The 24,431-nt window shown below is 34.7% G+C and overlaps 3 protein-coding genes, 1 non-coding gene and 1 pseudogene across 4 annotated transcripts; 2 read left to right on the forward strand and 3 right to left on the reverse strand.

Moving 5' to 3' along the window:
- Positions 1–6,656: 6,656 nt before the first annotated feature.
- Positions 6,657–6,728, reverse strand: TRNAH-GUG (transfer RNA histidin (anticodon GUG)). The gene has a single exon. It is a non-coding gene; the product is annotated as a tRNA-His (tRNA).
- Positions 6,729–7,704: 976 nt separating this feature from the next.
- On the forward strand, positions 7,705–8,088 carry LOC147402523 (bZIP transcription factor 53-like). Its single transcript, XM_086444496.1, has one exon. The coding sequence runs from the start codon at positions 7,705–7,707 to the stop codon at positions 8,086–8,088; it is 384 nt and encodes a 127-aa protein (XP_086300622.1).
- A 4,927-nt stretch (positions 8,089–13,015) lies between these two features.
- LOC147402524 (DELLA protein RGL1-like) lies at positions 13,016–15,508 on the reverse strand. Its single transcript, XM_086444497.1, has 2 exons — positions 14,241–15,508; positions 13,016–13,454 (listed from the first exon to the last, which is right to left on the reverse strand). Exons 1-2 carry the CDS (start codon positions 15,506–15,508, stop codon positions 13,016–13,018), a joined length of 1,707 nt encoding a protein of 568 aa, XP_086300623.1.
- A 3,551-nt stretch (positions 15,509–19,059) lies between these two features.
- Positions 19,060–23,030, forward strand: LOC147402525 (ubiquitin-conjugating enzyme E2 32-like). Its single transcript, XM_086444214.1, has 5 exons — positions 19,060–19,251; positions 20,998–21,129; positions 21,283–21,367; positions 22,219–22,382; positions 22,469–23,030. Exons 1-5 carry the CDS (start codon positions 19,141–19,143, stop codon positions 22,889–22,891), a joined length of 915 nt encoding a protein of 304 aa, XP_086300340.1. The 5' UTR covers positions 19,060–19,140; the 3' UTR covers positions 22,892–23,030.
- A 173-nt stretch (positions 23,031–23,203) lies between these two features.
- Positions 23,204–24,183, reverse strand: LOC147402526 (uncharacterized; annotated as a pseudogene).
- Between the last annotated feature and the right edge of the window lie 248 nt (positions 24,184–24,431).

Here is a 24,431-nt window from a genome sequence, read left to right on the forward strand (position 1 = left end):
ACGATTTTTCATCGTGTAAACATGGGGCTAAACATTTCGGAATGGGCTGATTTTTGGGGAGGATGATATTCTAATCATAGAGATCATCCTCACCAAAAATCAACTCATTCCAAAACTTCTAACCCATGTAGGACAAAAAACGTTTGTTAAAGTGTGTGGTAAAACTTAGGGTGCTGAACATTTCCCATATATATATCCGAAATGTTTAGTCCCATGTTTACACGTTGAAAAATCGTGGACCGTCCATTTTTTGTAAATCAATTTTGATGGGGTTAGAAGTTTTGGAATGAGCTGATTTTTGTGAGGATGATCTCCTCACCATAGAGATCATCCTCACCAAAAATCAACTCATTCCGAAACTTCTAACCCATGTAAGACAAAACGCGTTTGTTAAAGTGTGTGGTAAAACTAAGGGTGGCGAACGGGACCCTATATATATATATATATATATGGGAAATGTTCAGCACCCTAAGTTTTACCACACACTTTAACAAATGTTTTTTGTCCTACATGGGTTAGAAGTTTTGGAATGGGTTGATTTTTCGTGAGGATGATCTCTATGATTAGAAGATCATCCTCCCCAAAAATCAGCCCATTCCGAAATGTTTAGCCCCATGTTTACACGTTGAAAAATCGTGGACCGTCCATTTTCTGTAAATCAATTTTGATGGGGTTAGAAGTTTTGGAATGAGCTGATTTTTGGTGAGGATGATCTCCTCACCATAGAGATCATCCTCACCAAAAATCAGCTCATTCCGAAACTTCTAACCCATGTAAGACAAAACGCGTTTGTTAAAGTGTGTGGTAAAACTAAGGGTGGCGAACGGGACCCTATATATATATATATATATATATATATATATATATATTAAATTTAAAAATCTTTTTTTTTTAATTCTCTTGGAATTGATGGAAGGATTTGAAAAAGGTAAATGACACTTTTCACCTCCTATGATTTGATATAATTCTATGTCATCCCTCTCATGTTTAGACAATTGCATTTGCCTCCTTTATAATTATCTAATGAGTTCATTTAACCCTTTCCATCTTTGACGTCAACCAAACAATTAAGAAATATTTGTTACATTTTATAAAGATGATTTTACCCTTTTTAAAAATGTTATTAAAACAATTTTATAGTTATAATTTATTTTTATTTTAATAAAAAACTATAAAATGAGAGTGTAAAATTATAAAATAACACCTGAGTTTTAACACCAAATGTGAAAGTGGAGGTATGTGTAATTGTCAAAATATTAAAGGATTAATGTGAAATTATGCAAAATCCTAGGGCATGTAATTTACCCCTTTGAAAATGGATAGTCTCAGAATCTAAAACAGTTAGGCGTTCCTATTTTGTTCCTGTTAATTGTCCAACAAAGTACTATATGATTTATTGAAAAGAGTCATGATATTCTGACTATCCCACGTGGCAAAATCAATCGACTATCCTAACATGACGAGTTAGGGAATCATAAATTTGCACTCCTTGGGATACAAGGTTCCATCGAGATACACTTTTTTGTGAGGAAGTGTATCTCAAGGAGCACAAATCTACGATTCTCTAACTTGTCACGTCAGGTAGTCAATTGAGTTTGTCATGTAGGATAGTCAGATTATCCCAATTCTACTGAAAATAAGTACTATAGAGAACTCACTCCTAGATAATTAAGAGTGTGGTTGGAAAATAAAAGTTCATCTTGAAAGTTTTACTTCCAAGAATACAACTCTCTCGAAAGTTGAAGGTGAGAGTCAATTAAAACTTCTGTGTTTGGTTGTTGTGACAACTCATCTTCTACCCTACCATTCTTTTTCAAATTGCTAAAAAAAAAATCAAAAATCAAAAATTATAAAGCAAAAGATTTTAAGAGAAGAAGGAAAATGAATTTCATGCGACCTTTCAATAGAATAAAAAATGAATTTCTTGGCTGAGGATAAAGAAAAAGGTGTTAGAGAGAAAAACATGAGCAATTAGTTTTTTTTATTGATTTTCAAATGACTAATTCTATAACTCCTACTCGGCAATTATGGAAGACGTTTTCTTCATTTATAAAATCAAAATCATGGATTCCAAATCATCACCAACTCCTCGTCGACGGCAAGACAAACCATGAACGTGAGAAGATTTCGAGAAAATTGGGTTTTGCAGAGTTTAACACACAAACTATTGAGTGTTGTTGACATTCACCATATTCAACGAATGTTGAAATACTCAAAACGAGGGTTGTTTGGGGGTTGGCAACCATAATAGGTTGACACGGTCAAATGCTAAATGTTGAGCAACTTGCGTGAGTTGCCAACATTCACTCGTAACTTGCGGTTTTCAAACACACCCTAAGTGTCTCTAGTCTTACTTTCTCGAGGACACACGTCAGTCTATTATTTATATAATTACTTACGTCTCATTTATCGACAACAAATCCGACTCATCCATGAACTAATGAGATGGGAGGAAAATTATAAAATTTCATTTTTTGTTCAAGTTGGTTGTCAACACAAGTGTAATTTTGTGCTTTCGTGGTATTCAGTGTTCCACTTATTTAGCAATCTTAAAATGGATTTGGTTAAAAAATAATTCTTGATGGAATATTTCCACACCACGTGAATCTCGAAGAACATTTGTTCAGCCTGGACTTGAGAACAACGACGATATAATTGTGTATTCGAGATTAAATGACCAAATTCTTATTATTTTTATTTTGTGTTTGGGCGAGAGATGCTCAACATTATACATTTGTTATTCTTCCCTTTTTTTTTTTTTTAAGTTTTTAATTTTTAATGTTATAGAGTAGACTTTACTCTTAAGTCAAAAGACAAAGAAAGATTTGAGACAAAATTGAGTAGACCGATAAGATTAGGTTATTAGACTTTACATATTTTATGATGGTGGTGATGATTTTATTTTATTTTTTAGAGAACTATTATTAGTACCCCAACTTTTACTTATTACATCCCAACTTTTTAAATTATTTATCACACCACAATTAAAGATTAAAACACTCTTCAAACATTACGAAGGTTTGATTTAAATTATACTTTTAACGTTACAAAATATTATAATCATTCGAACAATGTCAATAGTTGTTTACAATTATGATTAGGTTTATATAAAATCAAAAATCAAAAATATATATAATTATTGGCGTCCCAACTTTGACTTATTCTCATCTTTTATTTAATTGGAGTGTAATAAGTAAAAGTTGGGGGGGGGTTTGCAAATAATAGCTCTCTTTTTTAAAACCCTGCATTTTCAAAATGATGACACCACCACCTTGACTCTCGTCTTCAATGTGAGACTAGCTGGAAATAACTTAAATATCATCACTTTAAACCTTTCGTAAAAATAAAAAAAACCCAAAAAATCATTCCTCTTCCACCTTGGATTTTGGTGAAAAATTCCTCACTTGTTTTAAGTTTATTGCCTTCAATATCTTGTCAAAGAACTTTACCCAAAAAGACGTTCCTCTTCAATCTTGATTTTTGGTATAAATTTATCACTTAATTTGAAAATTTTATGCAAAATTATGGCAGTCAAGTTCTAGGATGATAAATCTTGGTCTTCATGAGTTTGTAGCACGAGAGACATGATGGCATAATGGGGGTAGGATTGGGAATTGCAATTAATATGTTGGGCTTGTTAGCAAAATCAATGGTACATGGAAGAGAAAATAGTAAAAGAGTCCAACGAACCATAGTGAGAAAAAAAAAAAAAAAAAAAGCCTGGTTAAGCCTCATCCATCGTCAAAAAATCTCGAGATTCATATAATAAATCATCAAGATTTGTAACAAATCTCAAGTCTTTGTTTACGCATCTCGAAGTCTTTTTGACGGTGAGTGAGGCTTAGTAAGGCCTTCTTCCTCACTATCTTAGTTATTTAGGTTGTAGACTATTAACATAGAGGTACTGATTAGACACAAGAACAAGCATTTAAAAAAGCAATAATAACCCCTAAACTATAATTGATCAAAGCATGTGTTTTGGATCTATATTGACTATCTTAAAATATAATTTTTGAGCACAAGTGCTAACAGTTTGATCTACATTACCCAATTCGTTGCTACTAGTCCGAACCATGAACGATAAAAAGTGAATCAGTTTATGGTATGGTTTGTACTTGATTTGTAAAATCAAACGAACCACGAACCCAAGAAATTTTGGCGGGGTACGACGAATCAAAATATTTGGTTAAGCAAATCAAAACATTAAGTTCGGCAAACCAAATCAATTATTATATTTTTTTAATTACTTCATATTTACGATTTGAATTATTTTATTTTTATTTAACTTAGAGTTTTTTTTTTTTTAACATTGTACTTGTACTTATAAGTTGTATACTTGAATTAGACATATGCACAAGCCAACCAAGCTGGTGAACCAATTTAGGAAACCAAAGTGAGCCAATAAACGAATGATCTCTACCTGCCCCTATGAACTGGGTTCATTCTTGAGTGGCAAACCCTAAACCCAAATTTGAACAGAAGAATTAGGTAATTAACATAGGTTTAGGTCACTCATGTGAGGATAAATCAAATTCAACGCTTCCATGGTTACGTGATACGGCCAATAATATTGAAGAAATAACCCTCACATATATGCGCATTTGTTCGACAATGGCCAATTTACTCTAAAACAATTGCCAAAATTCGCATATTAATACCAAAACCTAGATATGAGATTTTCAAACTAGGTGTGAAGTAATGTATCATTTAAAAAAATATTATATCTCGAGAACCCCAATGATTAACCATAATTTTAATTGAATACTAAAACTAAAATCTAATTTCCCAATGTACACCTTATACAAAATTTCAACAAATATGTTAGTTTTCCTGAAATTATACAAAAGAAAGAAAATCATTTAAGCAAATTTCTCTCAACTATAAGCATAGTTGTGTCATTAAGGATTGCCGTTCTGACCAAACAATAAAATAAAAACAAAAATTAAGGATTGTCGTTTTCTTCTAAGTGCAATACATTAAATGTATTTACCTTAATTCCATAATTCAATTTATGCGAGGAAAAAAAGTACAGCTTTTTTTTAGATCATCGTCAAAAATTTCAGGAAGAGCAAATTGTATGGTTGTCTTCAAGTTCATGGGATGCATATGATGCCCAGATACCCCGGGTGGAGTTAGTAAGGAGGCAGTGGGGGTATTTGCCCCCCGAGAACTTTGAGATCCCCCTTATTTTCAATTAATTACATGTCTTATTTACCCCCACTCTCTAATCTCCCTCCAATTTTTGCCCCCTTAAATTTTTTGAAGATGAAATTGCCTCTTGACTTAGGTGGTGTTTGTTTGCGCTATATTTCAGTGCTTATTGCTGAAAAAAATTAAATTCAGCACTTTTGTCAAAATAGCGCGTTTGTTTACTCGTGCTTATTGCTGAAAATAAGTGAAAAAAATTCAGCACTATTTTGATGCTGAAAAAAAGTGCTGAAGCGATAAGCACTTCGCTTTTTTCAACACGGACAAGTATGCCCTTTGTTTTTTTGAACATGGACAAGTATGCCCTTATTCTTAAAAGGATATTACCTCTTATATCCCATGGTAAGTATATAAACACCTCACAAATTAATAAACCCACACCATAACTAAATTATTTTGTCTTATATGGGTTAAAATTTTTGGAATGAGTTGATTTTTGGTGTGGATGATCTCTACAATGAGGAGATCATCTTCACAAAAAATCAGCACATCTTGAAACTTCTAACCCTATCAAAACAAGTTCAAGAACCGTAAATTGTCCCTTTTTAAAATAAAAAAAAAAAACTATTTTTAACGAGTTAGAAGTTTCAAAATAGACTAATTTTTGGTGAGGATGATCTCTAGACCATATAGACCATCCTCACTAAAAATTTGCTCATTCCAAAAACTTTAACCCATATAAAACAAAACAAAAAATGGCTATAATGTGGGTTGTCCTTATTAATTCATAGGGTGTTTTTATAATTACACATCCTTCATTTCCATCGAAAATTATTCATCCAAAATTAAGTTCTTTTAAAGTTGATTTCAAATTTTGGTGGCTTGTATGACATTATTATTTTTAATTTGAAATTTGTGGGTTTTTATAAATAGAAATTATTATTTATAAATTGATTATTATTTGAGTATTATTTATTATTTAAAAATAAATTGTGTTTTAATTTTATAAGAAATAATATATTTTATTGTGTTTGATAATAAATAAGCATTTGAAACATGTAAACAATGTATAATATGATTGTAAGGGTAACAAAGACAATTTATCAGTTTCAGCAATGTGTAACAAACATGATTCAGCATTTAAACAAACAACTTTTTCAACACTTAAATTCAGCGCTTATAAGTTTCAGCGCTTAATGCTATTCAGCACTTATTTTTTTCAGTTTAACAAACAGCACCTTAGTCTTTTCTCATAAAATAATTGAAAATGTCCTAAGTATCATTTTTCTTTTCGATGTCTAACAAAAATATATATATATAATATATATATATATATATATATATATATATATATATATATTTTGAATTCTCCCCAAAATTATTAATCTTCAAAATGTTAAAGTGTACTGTTAAGTATTGTTTGCCCCCCACCCTATCAGATATGTGAAAAAAAAAGAAGAAAAAAGCATGGTCATCCAAGCTCATAGATTTAAACAAAATTGAAAATATGTGGCTGCTGGGATTCGAGCCCAGGTCTCCACGGCCACAACGTGGAATTCTTACCACTAAACTACAGCCACAACATTGGTTTCTAAGTTATCAATAAAAATAATTTAACAAGTTATAGACTTCTCTAAATCATCCGCTAATAAACAGCTGGGTTAGGGTTGTCGAATTCCGCCACGATTTCCTTGCCGAAACCTACCTAACAAATCGGTTTTTTTTACAGAAGATTCGAAGAAGATTCCTTTTATTTATAAAAAATTAATAAAGTATAATAAAAACCCACCTAATTTCATCTATAAAATCCCACTTCGCAACCTTTCTAAACCTTCTCTTCTCTTGCGTTGAATTTACTCATTCTGCCCAAATTCAGTCTTGTTTTCTGTTCGTCCTCCATTTTTAAGCTCTCTGTTTCTTGGGTTCTTCGGCTTTTGGGCTCTCGTGTTGGGACGAGATCGATCAGCTAAGTATCTGGTTTGTTTCGGTTTCTGATTTTCTGAGACATTTCTTTGGTTGATTTGTTTGATCTTTAGAGTTTCTTTGATTTTTTAGGAACGATTGACTATTTATATCAAAACCCAATGAAGAATTTGGGTTTTATTGGAGTTTGATTGGGTTCCCTTTCAGATCCAACAAAGCTTTCTGGGTTTTATAGTTAAATTTGAAACGAAACTAGGGTTTTATATTTGATTTGTTACTTGAAGACCTTTGCTGAAATTTATTTTTTTCGATTTAGTCTGTTGATTTGAATTGGAGGTTTTGGTGATGATTTCGATGGTTCTAAGTTTAATTCAGTGGAAAACCCATCTCTAGTCTTTATGAACTATACGTCTCTTCTGCGTCGTATTCGTCTTCTCCAGTCGTTCTCAGTTGTTTTCCTCTACTGGTTTTATGTGTTCTCCTGAGCTAACCCTCTCTGCTTGATCACCCTTGAATCTAGAAACTCTCAATTGAAATAATACCCAAAAGAAAAGAACAAAATTTAACTTCAATTCCTGCTTAATCACCCTTGAATCCAAAGCTTGGGTTTTGGAGGAGACCCCCCAATACATGATGGCTGACGAAAGGCAAAAGAAAAGAATGCTTTCGAACCGAGAATCCGCGAGGCGATCAAGGATGAAGAAGCAAAAACACTTGGATGATCTTATAAACCAAGTAGCCCAACTGGAAAAAGAAAACAATGAGATTGTGAAACATGTTAATGCCAACACACAGCTCTATGCTCAAGTCGAATTGGAGAACAACATTTTGAGGGCTCAGGTGATGGAGTTGACCGATAGATTGCAATCTTTGAACTCGGTCCTTCATATCGTCGAGGAGGTTAGCGGGTTCTCTATGGACATCCCCGAAATACCGGATCCTCTTATGAAACCATGGCAGCTTCCCTGCCCATCACAGCCAATTATGGCATCTGCAAACTTGTTTCAGTTTGAATAATCTCAACTGTGTTGGGAGAAGTTAGGTCTGTGTCTTTTTCTGTCTCTTTGGTTCTGTTTTTATGTTATTTTCAGTTATTCACTTTGATGTTAGTGTATGGTCTTTAAACATTAAGTTGGAGGTGAACTGTGTCTGTCTGTCTCTAAATGTGATTTAGTTATTTCTAAATGTTTCCGTGGTTGAGTCTCATTGGTTTTTATTTGTTTCTTATGTTGTGATTTGGCAAGAAACTCGCATACTACGCAACAATAGTTTACAATTCTATTATTGGCTACATATTAGTAGTTTGGGTTGTTTTGCTTTTCTTACAATTTGGATATGATCTTAAATTAAATACATGTTATTGGAGTTCCTAGAAATGAGAAAGTTGATCGATGAATGAGGGTAGTGCAGAATATGGATAATGTCAACCATGGATTAGTTTTAAATACATGTATTTGGATCATATTCACAATAATCTGTTGTAAATCAGGGAAATGGTGGCAGAAGTTTTCATATTTCTTTACTTTTCAAAAAAAAAGAAGTTTTCATATTTCTGTTTCTGCTGATTCAATTCTGTTGAACCATCTGGCCCTATGTGTTGTAGCTATATGCTATGTTTGGTCAATCTGTTCGATCGTTCAGTTGACTCCTTTACAAACTTTCAAGGAAATGAACTTGTGATTCAATGGTTACTTGGATCTAATGGACATCTTAAGTGAATATGTCGTTTTACAAGTTTTGGCTGGGCGTTGGTTAAGTAAGCCTTTAATTGTAGCTAGCTTTGTTTCTTAGCTCAGAAACTTTAATTGGAGGTCATTTCTGAATCACATTTGGTCAGAATTCATACCGGTGGATGCTAGAATCATGTCTTTTTTCTGTTTAGTTAGCTATAATAAAGGATATTGAGTAATTTGAACATCTTTCCACAATTTTATTTGTAATAACGTGCCTGCCATGTTAGAATATATACTCTATAATTTGGTTGAAATAAGCTGTCTTTGAATCATTAGCTTATCCCGAAGGGGTTCTCCTGGTGGCAAGCTGTGCCTTGATAAGCTCCTCAAGATGGGTAGGTCAAGTGTTCGAAACCCAGAAGCAATGAATTCCTTGGGGCCACCCTCTAGGGTCCGATTGACCCTCGATAAGGAAGGAAAAAAAAAAAAAAAAACCTGTCTTTGAATCACTAGCTATAATAAAAATGAAGATACTTGGAGGAATGGGTTGCATCCCATCATCCTTTGTGAGGGGTGCTTTTGGAATCCTTATTTTAGTCTTCTCACCCTCCTTGAAGTCTTGTCCCCAAAGATATGTGATTGGCTAAATGAATTTTGTTACTGTCAACTTGAATATTTCTTCTAATCTAATTGGGACTGCAATTGACTTTTGTTGAACTAGCCCTAACCATAACAGTTGACTTCGTCAAAGTTTATCGTCTCTTGGAGTCACATCTTTATAGATGGATAATTGTTATGGAGTGTTGTCAACTACCTTGAAGTTGATGGATAATTCTACTTCAAAACTGGTGTTAAAATAACCAAATACACATTTTCAGTAACCAAAAAAAAAGAGCTGAATTGAATGGAGAAAAAGAATTGGTTTAATGACTCCAAACCTTTGGGACAAGACTATAATGATGATGATGATGATGACATGAAGCTATAGTATGAATAGCCAAGAGTTTGTAACAGAGGATTGGTGCTGGTTGAACTCACTACCCTTCAGGTCGGTGCATTGTTTTAAATTTCATCCGAGATGACTCGGATAAGTCATCTCGGTATCGTCCACCAACAAGACTAGTTGATAAATTGTCTCAAAGACATGGTTTATTCTGATTCTAAGGCATTTTTTTAAATCTCTTCCAAGATAAATCAAATAAATTGGATGTCTCGTTCGAGATGACTCTATCTTATTCATGGATGAGACATTAAAATGAGTTTTAAAACCATGGTCCACTGATCCATAAATTTTGGGTCAAATGTAAGAAATTTGAATGCGTACCTTTACTCATTCGTTTTAGGATTTTTCTAATTAATTCTATCCATTGGTGGACCAATAGTTCAAGTGCTCCCAGCTTGAAGGAGCATGACATGTTGCATTTTCCTTTAATTAAATAACACTGGGGAGAGCATTTACAAGCAGTGAGCAGTGAGCACCATTCATCACCCTACACATCAACCGTTCAAATGATCCCTCCCATACCATAATTTCACAATGACTAATGATAAAAGGACATGCTGTCACATACGCATTCTGCACCAGGAAAAGGATCTATGGTTCTGTGCGCGTATGTGTATCATGACTCTTTTCACAATTCACACATGTCAATTAGGGCTGGTAATGGGTTGTGTGTAGTGTGTGTGATGTCAATTAGGGCAATGGGTTGGTGTTGTGTAGTGTGTGTGTGATGAAGCTATTTTCATATCTTTATCTAACTCTAAAGCCCTTTTTTTTACCCATGATTAGGATATCCATATTTGATTATTTATCCATTTTTATTTAGCGTAATTACAATTTAAAAAAAAAAATGAAATATAAGATGAATTGTTGTTCGTCACCAATCATTGTCCTAGTCGTAGTTGTACCTCCACCGCAAAAATTCGTGGTGGTCACTCCACTTACACCACCAATGACACCGTCAATGAGTGAAAAGCGCATGTCTTCAGATGGCTTCCAATGCCGCTTTCTCTGGTTTATGAACCAGTTGTTAATCTGCTTCTGATCAAGTCCACTAATCTCTGCTAGCTTCAACTTTTCTTCTTCCTGTACCATCCAAATATCATCAAGCAAATTTTAATCATGCACCAAGCAAAAGTCCATTCGATTCAACTCGAGCGAGAAAAATATTACAAGCCCATATTTCTCAATTCCCTCAAACCAGAAATCCTAGTTTTTTTTTTTTGTTTTTTATTCACTTTCCCACAAAAAAACCTTTAGTTGGTTCTGTTTGAAGTTTGAACTTTAATTTAGAACCAACAATTTAGGTAAACTACTTAACAATATTTTTCTGATTATCAATCATCAACTGAATTCAAGAACATCCATCATAACCACATGTGAAACGAAAGCTTTGCATGCAGCACATCTAATTCGGTCTGACGTGGCAAGTACTGAATAAACCGATCAAAGATTTTGTGCACTTGCCACTTCAGACCGAGTGAAAATACTCGAGTCAAAAATTCACAACTCAAACTAAAAAGATGAAATCCAATTGTCGGGATTTATATATACCCTATAACACACATCTTGGAAATACTTATCTTGAGGTTAAATTCAATCTTTCGATTTTGTGTTTAATGATTTGGAAAATATGTTCCTTTCCCAAGTCTTTCTTCCTGAATCATCCAACCTTGTCCTATATATATTTGGGTATTTTAGAAACACCTCCTATAAAATTGATGATATTATGTTTTACCCCCTTGACTATAAGTCAACATTGTGTTTTTTAGATGATTTAACGGAGAAATTTTGATTTTTTTTTTTCAAAATGCTTTTTATATACTTAAATTACTAAATCAAAATTTGAAAATAACAAAATTTCATTGTTAAATCATCAAAAAAAAACAACTGTGACTTATAGTCAACAGGGTAAACCTCATCTTGTATTTTGCAAGGAAGTAAACCTAATATCACCAATTTTAAAAGAGGTGTTTCTAAAATACCTTATATATTTTGATGTATAATAGCAAAAATAACTATATATACTAAAAGATGAGGAGTTTATCTCATGCCTACCCATTTTTTAAATAAGATTCAACCTCTAAGGAAATGAAAAGCAGTGGGCTTGGGCTTGGTTTTAGTCGACTTTCCAAGGTTGATCACACCACTTTGGGACTAAACCAAGCCCAGTAGAATATCTGTAATTGAAATGATGAAATGATCCTTTTATTGACAATCCAATATTTTATTAAATAAATGCAACAAAACAAAAAAAAAACAATGATTTTCTGACGGGCCCCTCTGACATACGGCCCCATCACAGAATTGTAAATTAGTGTTGGCGACAGGTAGAGTAAGACTTTTACTGACCTAATACCTGAATTCTAACATACACACCCATACCGATTTCTCAACCATAATATCAAAATTCAAATTTTTACCCAAGTTTTAAGTGGATAATCATATCTAATTTCTTAATCGATTTTTGGATCACCCAAAATTTTACCTCTCATCTAATTTTATTTTTTTTATTTTAACAATAAAAATTACATAATAAAAAACTATTTATTTACATATATTTATATATAGAATATGAAATTATATTTTTGTTGTCAGGTAAACAGGTAATTAGGTCGGATATGACGTATATTCATACTCGAACTTACAAAACTTGGGTATCAGGTAATATTACCTGAATTCTTAATTGGGTAAGAAAACCTTGCCCATATCTGATTTATTCAGGTTGGATGAATCGGGTAGAAGGGTATTATCCGACCCATTGCCAATCATACCGTAGATCATTTGAATTAAAAAAAAAAAAGAATAATGATCTACTGTTTTGTAGTGGGGGATTGGGGTCGTTATATGATCATGACTCTAAAAAAATGTATTTTGACATACCCTCTAGATTATTTGGGATACCCTGCGTTTTCAAAAATGTAACATTCTTCTTGACCTTACTCAGCATTCTTGAGAGACCAGAAGAAAATGACCAAAATACCCCAACTTTCAACCTTAAAAAAAACAAAATCTCTTGATTTGGGCCCAAAAGCCCATCTAATCCACAAGACTTCATTTTCAGGTGCTTGGTTGTGGATTGTAAAGAGCCCCCCTCTGTACTCAGCACACTATATAAGCAAGCTGATAGTTCATGCATACTATAAATTGCTATGTTTTAATCTAGACCATCCAAATAATATAGGAAGAATGGGCACAACGAATGACCACGATCGAAAAACAAATAATCTAATATAGTTAGAAACACTTGTCTTAAAATTTTAAACATAATTCAATGAAACTTCCATGCTGAAACTGAGTGCATTGGAGTCCCCTTCCACCCTATAGTTAGGCATTTGCCGTTCATATCAAGGTTACAAAAATTCCCACACGCGAACTGATTAAGGATCAAGTTAGCTTGATACAAGGATTGGTGACCCAATTCTGTTTCCACCAACCCAAACCTTGCGAAGAACGCCCTCCATATATCGATTCCCACATTTCGAAGCTTTCGTTCTTCACCCTCCATGGCGATGGTGTTTCTGATTCCTTGACCTAAATATATCCCTTCTATGATCATCCTATTTTGATTGTTTTGACCCATGCAAGTTTCGAGGGAGTCAAAATATGCACTATAGAAGAATAGAGCTTCGGTGAATCGAGTCACAAAGGATGGCGAGTTATGGTTTGCTTCGACTTCGATGACCACCATTATACATGGGTTGAGATTCCTGATGATAGAGAATACATACGTATTAAGAAGGGATATTAGAGATATATACATTGTATAAGGTGCATTATAGCATTGCAATGGAATATATTATCACTTATATGTAAGACTTAGATTATCAACAATTAGGATTAATTAAATAATGTTAATGCTAGGTTCAAGGAAATGAGGAAAATGAACCGAGTGTTGAACGTAAGGGCCAAGGCCTCCTTCCAAAAAGGGAGACGTCTTGAGCTCAAGTCCCTCTCGTTGGCCACTCACAGGGATTTATCACGACTTACCTGATATGTGTGGTTTGTGGGGTATTGTATGTATGTGGAGGATTTGGACGAGATATAGTGTTCTAAAAGGCACCTAGTACTCAAGCTTATAGGGCTGGAGGCCCTAATCATCGAAAATAAATAAATAAATAAATAAATGAGGAAAATGTTAACCTTAATTAGTATTCAAGATTTTGCATTTAACGAACGGTTGAGATGGGAGGATATTCCTAGGGAATCCCAATATAGAACTCTTGGAAATTTATGTTTTTTTCCTCTCATCTCTATTGTACATGACAATCGTTATTAAATATTGTTCGAGATTTAAAAAATTCCTTTGATTTGATTATATTGGATTGAGATGTTGCAATATAAAATGATGTTGAGAAAAAAAAAATACTTAGAAAGATAAAATTAGAAATTAACGAATTTAAGAAAATGTAGGAATACTTCCAATAAATAATAAACTAAGAAAAAATCAATTGAGATAGTTAGAAGGAACATGGATTGAAGTTTAGCTTCTTCACCTTAGTACTCTCATTAGAGTTTCTAACCGATCGGGCTGATGAAGCATGGTCCTCAGTATCAATTGGGAGTAAACAGCGATTGCTTCATCGTCCTCTATCTCAAATAACTCTTCTTTGAGATCTTTCATGTCCGATACGATAACTACGTTGAATAAAAATGGTATATTCATGGTTTTAGCAAAATCGATCAACCTTTTACCCGTCTCCTTGACCTTTTTTTGTAGGAAAATTGTTCCTATAGCAGTTATTTTAAAAAGCTCAATTGGGCAATCATGTCTTGCTGCAAAAGCTTGCATCAAGATTGTCCATGGCATGCCACTTCTGATTCCAAGATCGATTAAATGAACCTTTTTCGCCGAGGCCACACTTTCTATGATGACTTCGACTCCTGAAAATTGATAAATTTGAGAGAAGGGAAGTGATTTGTGACATGTAAGAGAGGCCGAAGTAGGAGTCATCATGATCTCTTCGACATCGATCTCTTGTCTTCCTTGTTCCGTAAAGGGGAATCCCTTTAAAGGAATTCTTCCTGTTTCTCGATTGATCCTTTCTCGAAGACCTTCCATGAAGTAGTGGACAATTCTTTGAACAGGATTACCATCGATCGAAGATAAGTTATCGCATTGTGCAAGCAATTTGATTGCTCGATCGAATTGTTGGTTGCTTACTTTCTCGGCCGAGGCTAGAAGAAGGTGAGCAAGTTCTACGTCTTTTGATTCCTCATCGGTGAGACTTGAAAAATCACAACCAAATGGATTCCCAAGCACGTTGACATCATTTGAGAATTGGATGTACCGTGCTCCAGCGACTCTCATGACTTCTTCGGTCGATAATCTTTGGGTATCGACGTTAGGACATGTTGTTGTACCGTGCTGATCTTGTTCCCAATTAATCCTCTTGACCCCATTCTTATACTTATTTAGAAGGTCTAGAGACACCAAAGAGATCGGATTCCGATACGATCTTTTATTCTTCTCATCGAGAATATTTGAAAATTCATCGAATTGAAAATCATCAAGTACCCTGAAATCCAAAAATGTTTGTTGTTGTTGTTGATGGTCGGATAATTGGATTTCTTTGGGTGGAGTGTTCTCTTGACAGAAACCATATCCAGGATAGAGATAATCCAGATCAACCCAATCTTCAATTCCAAACAGTTGGGTTTGTTTTCCTTTGTCCCTCTCATAGCCTTGAAGAGGTTGATCACAAACACCTTGATGAGCTCCACCAAAATCAAAGGTTTCGGAAGAGAAAAGTGGATTTGCCATTCTTGATATTGGAACAATTGCTCACTTTTGAAGTAGAGAATCTTGATTTCTAAAATATAGTCTTGACATGCCTCATGAATGAGGGGATAGACCAAGAGAAATTAATATTGTAATCCAATCCATAATGCTTCAAAACTCGTACGAGTCGACTCGACTTGGATGGATTGCAAGGTGACTCGCCCTCCAAACTCGGATGGCATCAGCTTGTTGGGGGCAACTTGACAAATCATTGAGTCAAATCATCAACTCGATTGAGTCAACTTGAAAATGCACTAAATTATTTTTTAATAAGTGGAGGAGTGCTTTAAACCCAGGTCGTGGTATCAACACTCACATATTCTTATATGTATTAACTTTTTTTTTTTAAAATAAATTTTATTATTTATTTTAAAATGCTAAAATTATTTATAAATTGAATATCTGGTCAATCCACAAGTCATTGACTTGACTCGAGTGGATATTCGAGTCTAGTCAAGTTTTTGAATTCTAAAACTATTATCTAATCTATAATAGCAAAAAACTATATGTACCGGTAGTTTATAATTGAGAAATATATGATTAGAGGATTATATTTATCGTATCCAACTCCAATTTAGATAGCCTTTGGGGTGTATTTGGAGAGTGCTTCTTGTGTTTTTGGCACTAAAGATTATGGTTTGATCAGCGATCCGGCTCCTTGTTTCTTGGTAACACATAAGAAATAAATGAAATAAAATGCTCACACCAACTTTCTGTTTTCAGCGTTTGTTAAAAGTTGTCAGAACTTAAAATTATAAATATTTTAGATAATAATGTTCGTTTTTTTAGTTTGTAATTAAATTATTTCCAAGATTTTCATGTCCAAGTGGGGTGCATAGTTGTTTTCCCCGCATTCCCAAAGGAATATAAATTTTTTTAGAAAAAAAAAAAAAAAAAAATTCCCAATTCATCTTCCAAACAGAACCTTATATTACTTGTAATTAATCATCACTTTTGGCACCATCACGATGCAAGATCACAAATGATGCTGTGATGTTTCTTTATTCCTTGTTGATCACTAGTAGTAGAGATCAATAATTGAGTTGAAAATTGAAAAATATTAAACCAAAGTACAGCTAGAACAACGTTTGTCATGATGTTGATATATCGATGTTATCGACTCAACCTGCATCGCAACTTGCGGAGGATCTCATCATACAGAGACTTTTACGGACAAATGCTACAAAAATAAAATCTACATAGCTTTTTTAAAAATGATTTTAACATATTTAAGACAAAGATATATGTCCAAATACGTAGTTGTCATAACAAAGTAATTGTCTTAGAAGCTCAGCCAAAACAATTTCAAAGAAAATAATAAAATAAATAAGAGAATAATCATTTTTATAAAATGAACCAAATGTAGTATAAGACTCAGAATCGGAATTAATATTGGACAAGAATCAAATTCTAGAATCAAAAGATCATTAATTTATATGATACATCGTGACAATAGATCCAACAAATAGGATATCCAACACTCTAAAAGCTAATTGATATATAATACTCTCTAATTGAGATAATTTACTTAATTTATTAATAAAATGGCTTGGACGTCATGGCAAAACATGGGCCAAAATTTAGAGTTTTTTAATTGGAAGTATAAGAAAAAGATATTTAGGTCATTTTCAATTAGTCTATGAGAAAAGGCCCAACCAAGAGGCAATGCCATCTTCAAAAAATTGAAAGGGGGCAAAAGTTGGAGAGAGGTGAGAGGGTGCGGGTAAATGGGGCATGTAAATAGTTGAAATTACAAGGGCATCTCAAAATTTTGTAGGGGCAATTGTCCACACTGTCTCCTTACTAGCTCTGCCCCTAAGTAGATTGATGAACATGATAAAGTGGGGTTTCAAGTAAGAAGTTTTTTTGATCAAACAATGCACAGGAGGCCAATCTATATCCTACTGAAATAAAAGTCTTAACTTGTTTGTGGGATGCCAACATTGATGGTCAAAAAACTATCAAAGAAGAAGATCAAAGAGATCTTGAACCTTAATACTATAAACCCATTTTTAATGAATTTGATATGAGAATTTTAAGTTAGGATCCGTTTGGTGATTTAAGAAGAATGACTCATTAAAATAACATGTGATCCTGATTGTTTAAACATAAAATACAACGGCAGAGTTTATTCCCGGGATAAATATACTAAGATGTATGTTATTGGGATATGTATAAATCCTGATAATTGGATTTTGTGTTTACATGACTAGATCACGTTGTAAAAGCCTATGGGCTTAACTCATACTCACTATGTTTGGATTGAGAGAAGTAGAGAAGAGAAACTCATTAAGAGAAGAGGAGATTCTTCCCTTCTCTCCACCATTTTTGGATTGATAGGAGAGGGCTTGGGATAACTTTGAAATTTTAAAATATCTTAAAAGAGATCTAGGGGCAGATTTGGAATTATAAAATATTTAAAAGGGTCTGTCCACTTCTCTTCACTTTTGGAGAGAAAAAAAACTCACAATTTTTTTTTTCTTTCCTCTTCTCTCCAATTTTTTTTTTATCTTCTTTCACCCACTTAACAATCCAAATAAGAGAAATGGAGAGAAACTCATTTATTTTTTCTTCTCTTCTCTCCATTTCTATCAATCCAAACACATCGTTAAGGTTTCCCCCAGGTTTATATATAGCCCAAGATCATGATACCCAAGTAATGTGAGACCATCGCTTACACTCCCTCTCATGCGTAACATGTCTCCTACATCCTTATGGTTACCCGTTTTGATACATAGTATTAAAGCACTAAGTTTGTATAGGTTGCAATTTCAATTCTTTCCACCCCCATGGGTGAGGGCACTCTCAAGGGTGTCATACCCCAGTTAAAACTCTCTGATCCTCTTATATTCATAATTCTCCTCCTTCTCCAAAAGATTGGTCATTTGGAGTAGTTGGTTGGTTAATACACGTGTTTTCGTCATGAGTCATTGGAACCCACCATAAATATAAGAGTCGTGATGAATGCATGTAGTAAATCAGACATTGTCTTTGCGTGATTGATGTGATAATGACACAGAACCATAGATCTTTTTCTTTGAGATACACAAGAAATATATCTAGGGTTCTATTTGTTTGTCACATAAGCCGTGTACAGACTGCATATGATATACCGTGTGCATTCGTCATTATTCTAAATATAATCATATAAACATTTTCATGTGACTCATATCCATTGACTTCACATATATTAATATAATTATTTGTTTTCAAAGTTCATCCGAAACTAAAGGTACTGCGACATCAAACTTGGTATTAAGAAAAACAGCAAATTTGCCCCTTCAGATGTCTTGGAATCCTCCAGCCCCGCATCATTGAACGATACAAAGATCTTACATCAAACTCGAATATCCCCACAATGCGTAACCGATGGAGTCCACTGTGTATTTTCACACCAATAAAAAGATAACACGTGCTCCATTTCGCTGAAGATGACGTAGCACGTCGAACCAAAACCAAGTGTGGCGAACCGGGCCCGCTGATGTTCTACATTGGGTGACACGTGTCATCATGATTAACTTCAAATAAAAAGGGTGATCTTCTTCGTCTCCCTCGACGTCTCCACTGCGTGTCGAGGTGTTATTTATCCTACGCCGTTGCATCTAACTTACGCCATGGCGGAAGAGAAGTACAATCTAAAGAACCCAGCTGTGAAGAGGATCCTTCAGGAGGTGAAGGAGATGCATGCCAACCCCTCAGATGATTTCACGAGTCTTCCTCTCGAGGTATAAATCACGATCCCTAATTTTTTTTTTCTAGGGTTTCTGTAACAGTTTATATATCTCATGCGTTGTTTTGATTTCTAGGTGTTTAACTAAAAATCTTCTTCGTGTAGTTAATTTTACTAAAAGAAACATGATTAGGGTTCCATTCGTTCAATGTCACGTAGTATGCTGATCTATTGATTTTTCTGGCAATTTTATAGATTTTTTTTTTTTTCGAATTACAAGCTTCTTAATAGTTTGTTTGGGATCTAACACTGTTGTTGTAAAATTAGCTCTCAAACCTCGTTAAATTATCCCTTTTACGAGTAATTTGGAGAATTTAGCAAATTCTCCCTTGATTTAGTCGTGAATACCTGCAGCATTGACAGATTTTCTCTGGAGGAGTATGTGTTTCTTGGGGTCTGTTTCTCAGGATGATCCTCGGGACACACGCATCACTTGAATCACCTGCACCGTCCCATTGTGTTGACCTGAGGAGGAAAATGTGAAAGCTCTAGGTCTGATTCTTGATTTTATGATTTCTCAAAATGGGTAGGATCTTGTCTCTAAGTGTCAACAAGAGATGGATGAATATGTTGTTAGAGTAAGAAGGGATGTTCTAAAGCTTGGAGATTGGTTAGAAAAGGAAATTAAAATTGTAATTCACTAATACCCAAGTGGAAATTTTCCTTGGTTGAATGAGAAAAGACCAGACAAAGTACTAGTAGTTCTCTAAGCGGCATAATTATGACTTGTTTTGATTTACCCAAACTGAAGGCCAAAAAGTGGAACTTCCAGATTAGCAATTGGCATATTTGGGTTGCACGCTTAACCTTATAGAATTGGTGACATTGATAGTTGTTAGTGGTTTATTTTATTTTATTTCATTTATTTGTTTTAAATTTGAATGGTGGTGTCAAAAGTACTTGCTAATAGGACTATAACTAAAATAAAATAAAACACTAAAACTAAATATGGCTCAAATAGGATAGGCCCATGATCTCTGATGTCTCCGTCACTAGTCTTAGTGAAAAGGCATTTAGGCCGATTGGACGATGCAATGCAAACGCATGAATTTTTGAATTAATATATAGGCGACTCTCAAGTTCTTGTGCTATCTTTACATCACCACCATCAGCATCAAAGTCCTATCCCAAATATCTGTGGTCGGCTGAACTAATTTTGTTTCTCCATTTATTCTATCTAAAGTAATATATGTTATTCCAATTTTGGTATTCCTCTTGCTCTTTTAGAATCTTCAGCCTATCTATTTGTGGTTTGAAGTGTGGTCTAGTAGAATATTTTATATATTGTGCTCTGAGTAATGCTTGTAAAACCAGTCGGTTCCCACGCTTTTGAGAACCATGGATTGTTGGATGCCACATCCATCCTAGAGAAACCATACTTGAGAGGCACCAATGCAGTTGATAATCCCATGATTACGTTTTCCGTAAGATTCAATATTTTATAAAATCTAATATAGCAAGTTCACTCTTTTATCTTGTTTGGGTGCCATGATATGCTTGATTGCTCCTCTATTCCATAGTGTCAAACTTACGTCATGGTGACTAAAATGTGTAGACATGCGGCACATAACATCTTCCAATATTATTATTCTTCTCATACTTTTTATACTTATCACTCCTCTATAATATGGTTGAAAATTGAAATACCTTATAAAATTTATGCCTTTTTTATGGTACTTTTAAAATCTTTGTCTTGCTCTTTTCTTGTAGAAAATCATTGATTTTGTTCCCATGTGGTCAGGAAAATATATTTGAATGGCAATTTGCAATCAGGGGCCCACATGATACCGAGTTTGAGGGAGGAATCTATCATGGACGGATCCAGTTGCCTGCAGAATATCCATTTCAGCCTCCTTCATTTATGCTGTTAACCGTAATGGCCCAACTCTTCTTAAGAATTTATAATGTGTCTAGCTATCTAATGTTATTTGCTTGGAATTGTGATTTTTTGATGAGTTTGTTATTTCAACTTTTTCTATACAACTTTCTTATGATGTGCTTATTTGGTTCAATGCACTTGTTTCAGCCAAATGGCCGTTTTGAAACGCAAACCAAGATATGTCTAAGCATATCGAATCATCACCCCGAACATTGGCAGCCATCATGGAGCGGTGAACTTCTCACCTTTTTGCAAATCTTGTTGTGAATATGAATTTGAATGATTTGGATTTTCAGACAAATGAGGCCAAAAATTATGTGTAGTATCAGATTTGCTGCATTAGGGTGTATGTATCAGTTATGCTGGGTGCGTGAGTTGTTCTTTTAGGTTTTTATTCAGGGATTGCTATCCATGCAGCTTTACTAACATATAAAAGCAACATTCTTTTCATCTTGCCTGAAACTTGTATTGCAGAGAGTGGGAGGGGAATTAGGATTTCATGACATGTGTTGTGTTTGCTTGTTCTGGCATACTTGAAGGGAAAGATGGATTTGCTTCGGTTTCTTTGAGTGTGAAAATGAATTTTGAATAATTTTTTCTGATTAAATTAGGCACAATGCAGAAGGTTGTGTTTTGGAGTTTGGAATGGGTTCATTAGAGATTTTTGGAGTTCAACTGATGGTGGGTTGATCTTGTGTTTAGTTTGCAAATGGGATCTTCAGTTGCCACCTTTCTGGAAGATTGGGTTTTATGTTTTTGGTTGAAAGGGTTAAACCATCAGTATAAGAGTTCAAATCCAAGAACTAACTTTCCCGTTTGTCTGTAGCTCTGTAAGTTTAAAGCCATAGCTGGAAGTTACGTCCCTTTTGTGATATTAGTTCACCATGTAAATGTACATTTGAACATGTCCTTACTTACAAGCAGAATGTCTATCAATCAAATCGTATATTTCATCCACTTAATTATGTCATTGTTATTATAGATATTTCCTAATTACCGCACCAATTAACAAGTTTTAGTTATCCTGGAATTTTGCAAAATATTTTTTTTTTCACTTAGCTAATATACCACTTCGATTGGCAGTTCGGACTGCATTAGTAGCATTGATTGCATTCATGCCAACTGACCCAAACGGTGCATTGGGCTCACTTGATTATAAGAAGGAAGAACGACGTGCACTGGCCATCAAATCCCGTGATGCAGCTCCAAAATATGGAACTCCTGATCGTCAAAGGCTAATTGATGAGGTCTGTTCCTATTCAAATCTCTATCTCAGTTGGTTTGGGTTGGTTTTTTACTTCATCACTAAAAATTCTAAACCTCTCGCCCACAGATTCACCAATACATGCTAAGCAAGGCACCCCCAGTTCCCCAGATAAGCCCCCAGCTAACATCTGGTGAACCCTCAACCAACATAGACGGTGAATCCCAAGTTGGTCCTCAAGATGCTGATGCTAATCATCCAAACCCAGTAGCAGACAGGATCGTTGCAGATGTGCGTGAGGTTCATGTGAATGCTAATGCAGGGCCGTTGAGAGTCAGCTTCAGTGCTGGTTTGAGTGTATCGAGACGAGTGCCAGCTACGGACCCTGCTGAGCAGCAGCAGCTGCCGCTGAGGCCTGAAGATAGAGTTCCAAAGCCTGCTGATGATCGCTTATTTACTTGGGCTGCTGTTGGGCTGACCATTGCTATTGTCTTTCTTTTACTAAAGAAGTTATTGAAATCTAGTGGACAAGATATCATGGATGGGTTTTAGATGGTTAAGAGCAGTGTGATGTTGAGTTCTCCATTAAACTTCTGTAACAATTAAAAATGTTCTTTCGATTAGGGTAAGTGTGACATATAGTGATGATTTGCTGATTAATAATATACAATCCATCACGTTTGTATTTAAACATGTTTTGATGCTTGTTGTCAATGTCATCTTTTTATTTTAAGGCTTTTAATATCAAAAAATAGATTTCATATTCATTATTCCTGTAACAAGAAGAAATAATATTCGGTCCTTCGACCAAAAACATTGAGATACAAAAAGACGATCATACAAAGAGGAACATTAGGTTTGATTTTAAACCTTGTCAACATCCCCATAATAGCATCGAGGGCTCCTTTCTACCCTTCTACTACAGAGCAGAACCTTTCCAATCAATACAAGACACTTTACCAACTTCACTATACCAATTGTCACTGTAAGGTAATACAACCACCAATTCACTAGATCAGAGACACCCAATCCCATCAATAGCGATTTCTTAACCTCCACCACCACCATCAAGCCTTGAATCTCATCCCTTAACATCCACCACCATAACCACCAAAACATGCACCCATTGCCACCCTTTCCATCCAACATTCATCCCTCACAACACCAAAAATTGTGTCATCCACCACGGGCCTCACAATTGTTCTTGACCAGTGAAGCATCGTCTCGTGCAATCCTATAAAGAAAATTATTCGACTTAGAATCGTGCTCTTGTACCTTACACCATAGTCCACAGGCCAAATTCCAGCATCTAAGGTTCCTTCGATGCCCAAACCGACACACACTTGTAATGTGCATAGAAAGATCCATGCCATGTATAGGAGCGGTTGAAGAATTGGACTTGACGACCCATTCAAAAGGGTGACTCGACTTATCAAGCCTTGCAGAAGTGCTGTAACGCTAACAAAGGAGACGAGAAAATGAAGAAGAGTTGGGTTGGTATATAGGAAGAGAGAGAGGAAGGAGAAGGGTTGTGATGGAGGGGAAGGGGTGATGTTTAGGAGATATATTGCAATGGAGAACCTAGCCAACAAAAGAAAGGAGAGAGGAAGGAGAAGGCTTAGAAGGGTGAGGGTGAAGATGTAAAAGGATTCTCTAAGGATTGGAGCCCTCAAGACCCTCTCCCCACTTTTTCCCCATCTCTCCCAACCCATTTCAATCCAAAACAAACCACACAAATCCCTTCTTTTACACACAAATGGACCATTTGTGAGGTATTTAAATACTTATATTTGTATATCTATCTTTATATGCAAATAGAAGGGATATAAGGTGGAGGTCACGATAACTAGTAGCTGACATAGGACATGGTTTCATCCACTATGGGTATTCTTATTTATTAGTTATAATATTATTATTTAAAAAAATAAAAATAATGGTATTTTTTTTTTTTTTATAATATTGGAAACTAGTATAATATAATATGGGTTTCTACAATATAATTGTTGTAGCAGCTCATTAATCATGAAGATCAAATTGAATTTGTTTGACTTGATCTAGATATCTTTAACAAATGTCAGATCTTTTATCTAAT

The sequence above is a fragment of the Akebia trifoliata genome, chromosome 5, assembly GCF_017979445.1.
Source record: "Akebia trifoliata isolate Shusen 1 chromosome 5, ASM1797944v1, whole genome shotgun sequence".
Taxonomy (NCBI): domain Eukaryota; kingdom Viridiplantae; phylum Streptophyta; class Magnoliopsida; order Ranunculales; family Lardizabalaceae; genus Akebia; species Akebia trifoliata.

Bases quoted from the DNA above. Each gene is read 5' to 3' on its own strand.
- LOC147402523 (XM_086444496.1), top strand. From the start codon at position 7,705: ATGGCTGACGAAAGGCAAAAGAAAAGAATGCTTTCGAACCGAGAATCC.
- LOC147402524 (XM_086444497.1), bottom strand. From the start codon at position 15,508: ATGGCAAATCCACTTTTCTCTTCCGAAACCTTTGATTTTGGTGGAGCT. The intron at 13,455-14,240 runs GTGAAGAAGCTA...CTCTATCATCAG, and splicing joins ACTCTAATGAGAGTACTAAG to GAATCTCAACCCATGTATAA.
- LOC147402525 (XM_086444214.1), top strand. From the start codon at position 19,141: ATGGCGGAAGAGAAGTACAATCTAAAGAACCCAGCTGTGAAGAGGATC. The intron at 21,368-22,218 runs GTGAACTTCTCA...TTCGATTGGCAG, and splicing joins TTGGCAGCCATCATGGAGCG to TTCGGACTGCATTAGTAGCA. The intron at 22,383-22,468 runs GTCTGTTCCTAT...TCTCGCCCACAG, and splicing joins GTCAAAGGCTAATTGATGAG to ATTCACCAATACATGCTAAG.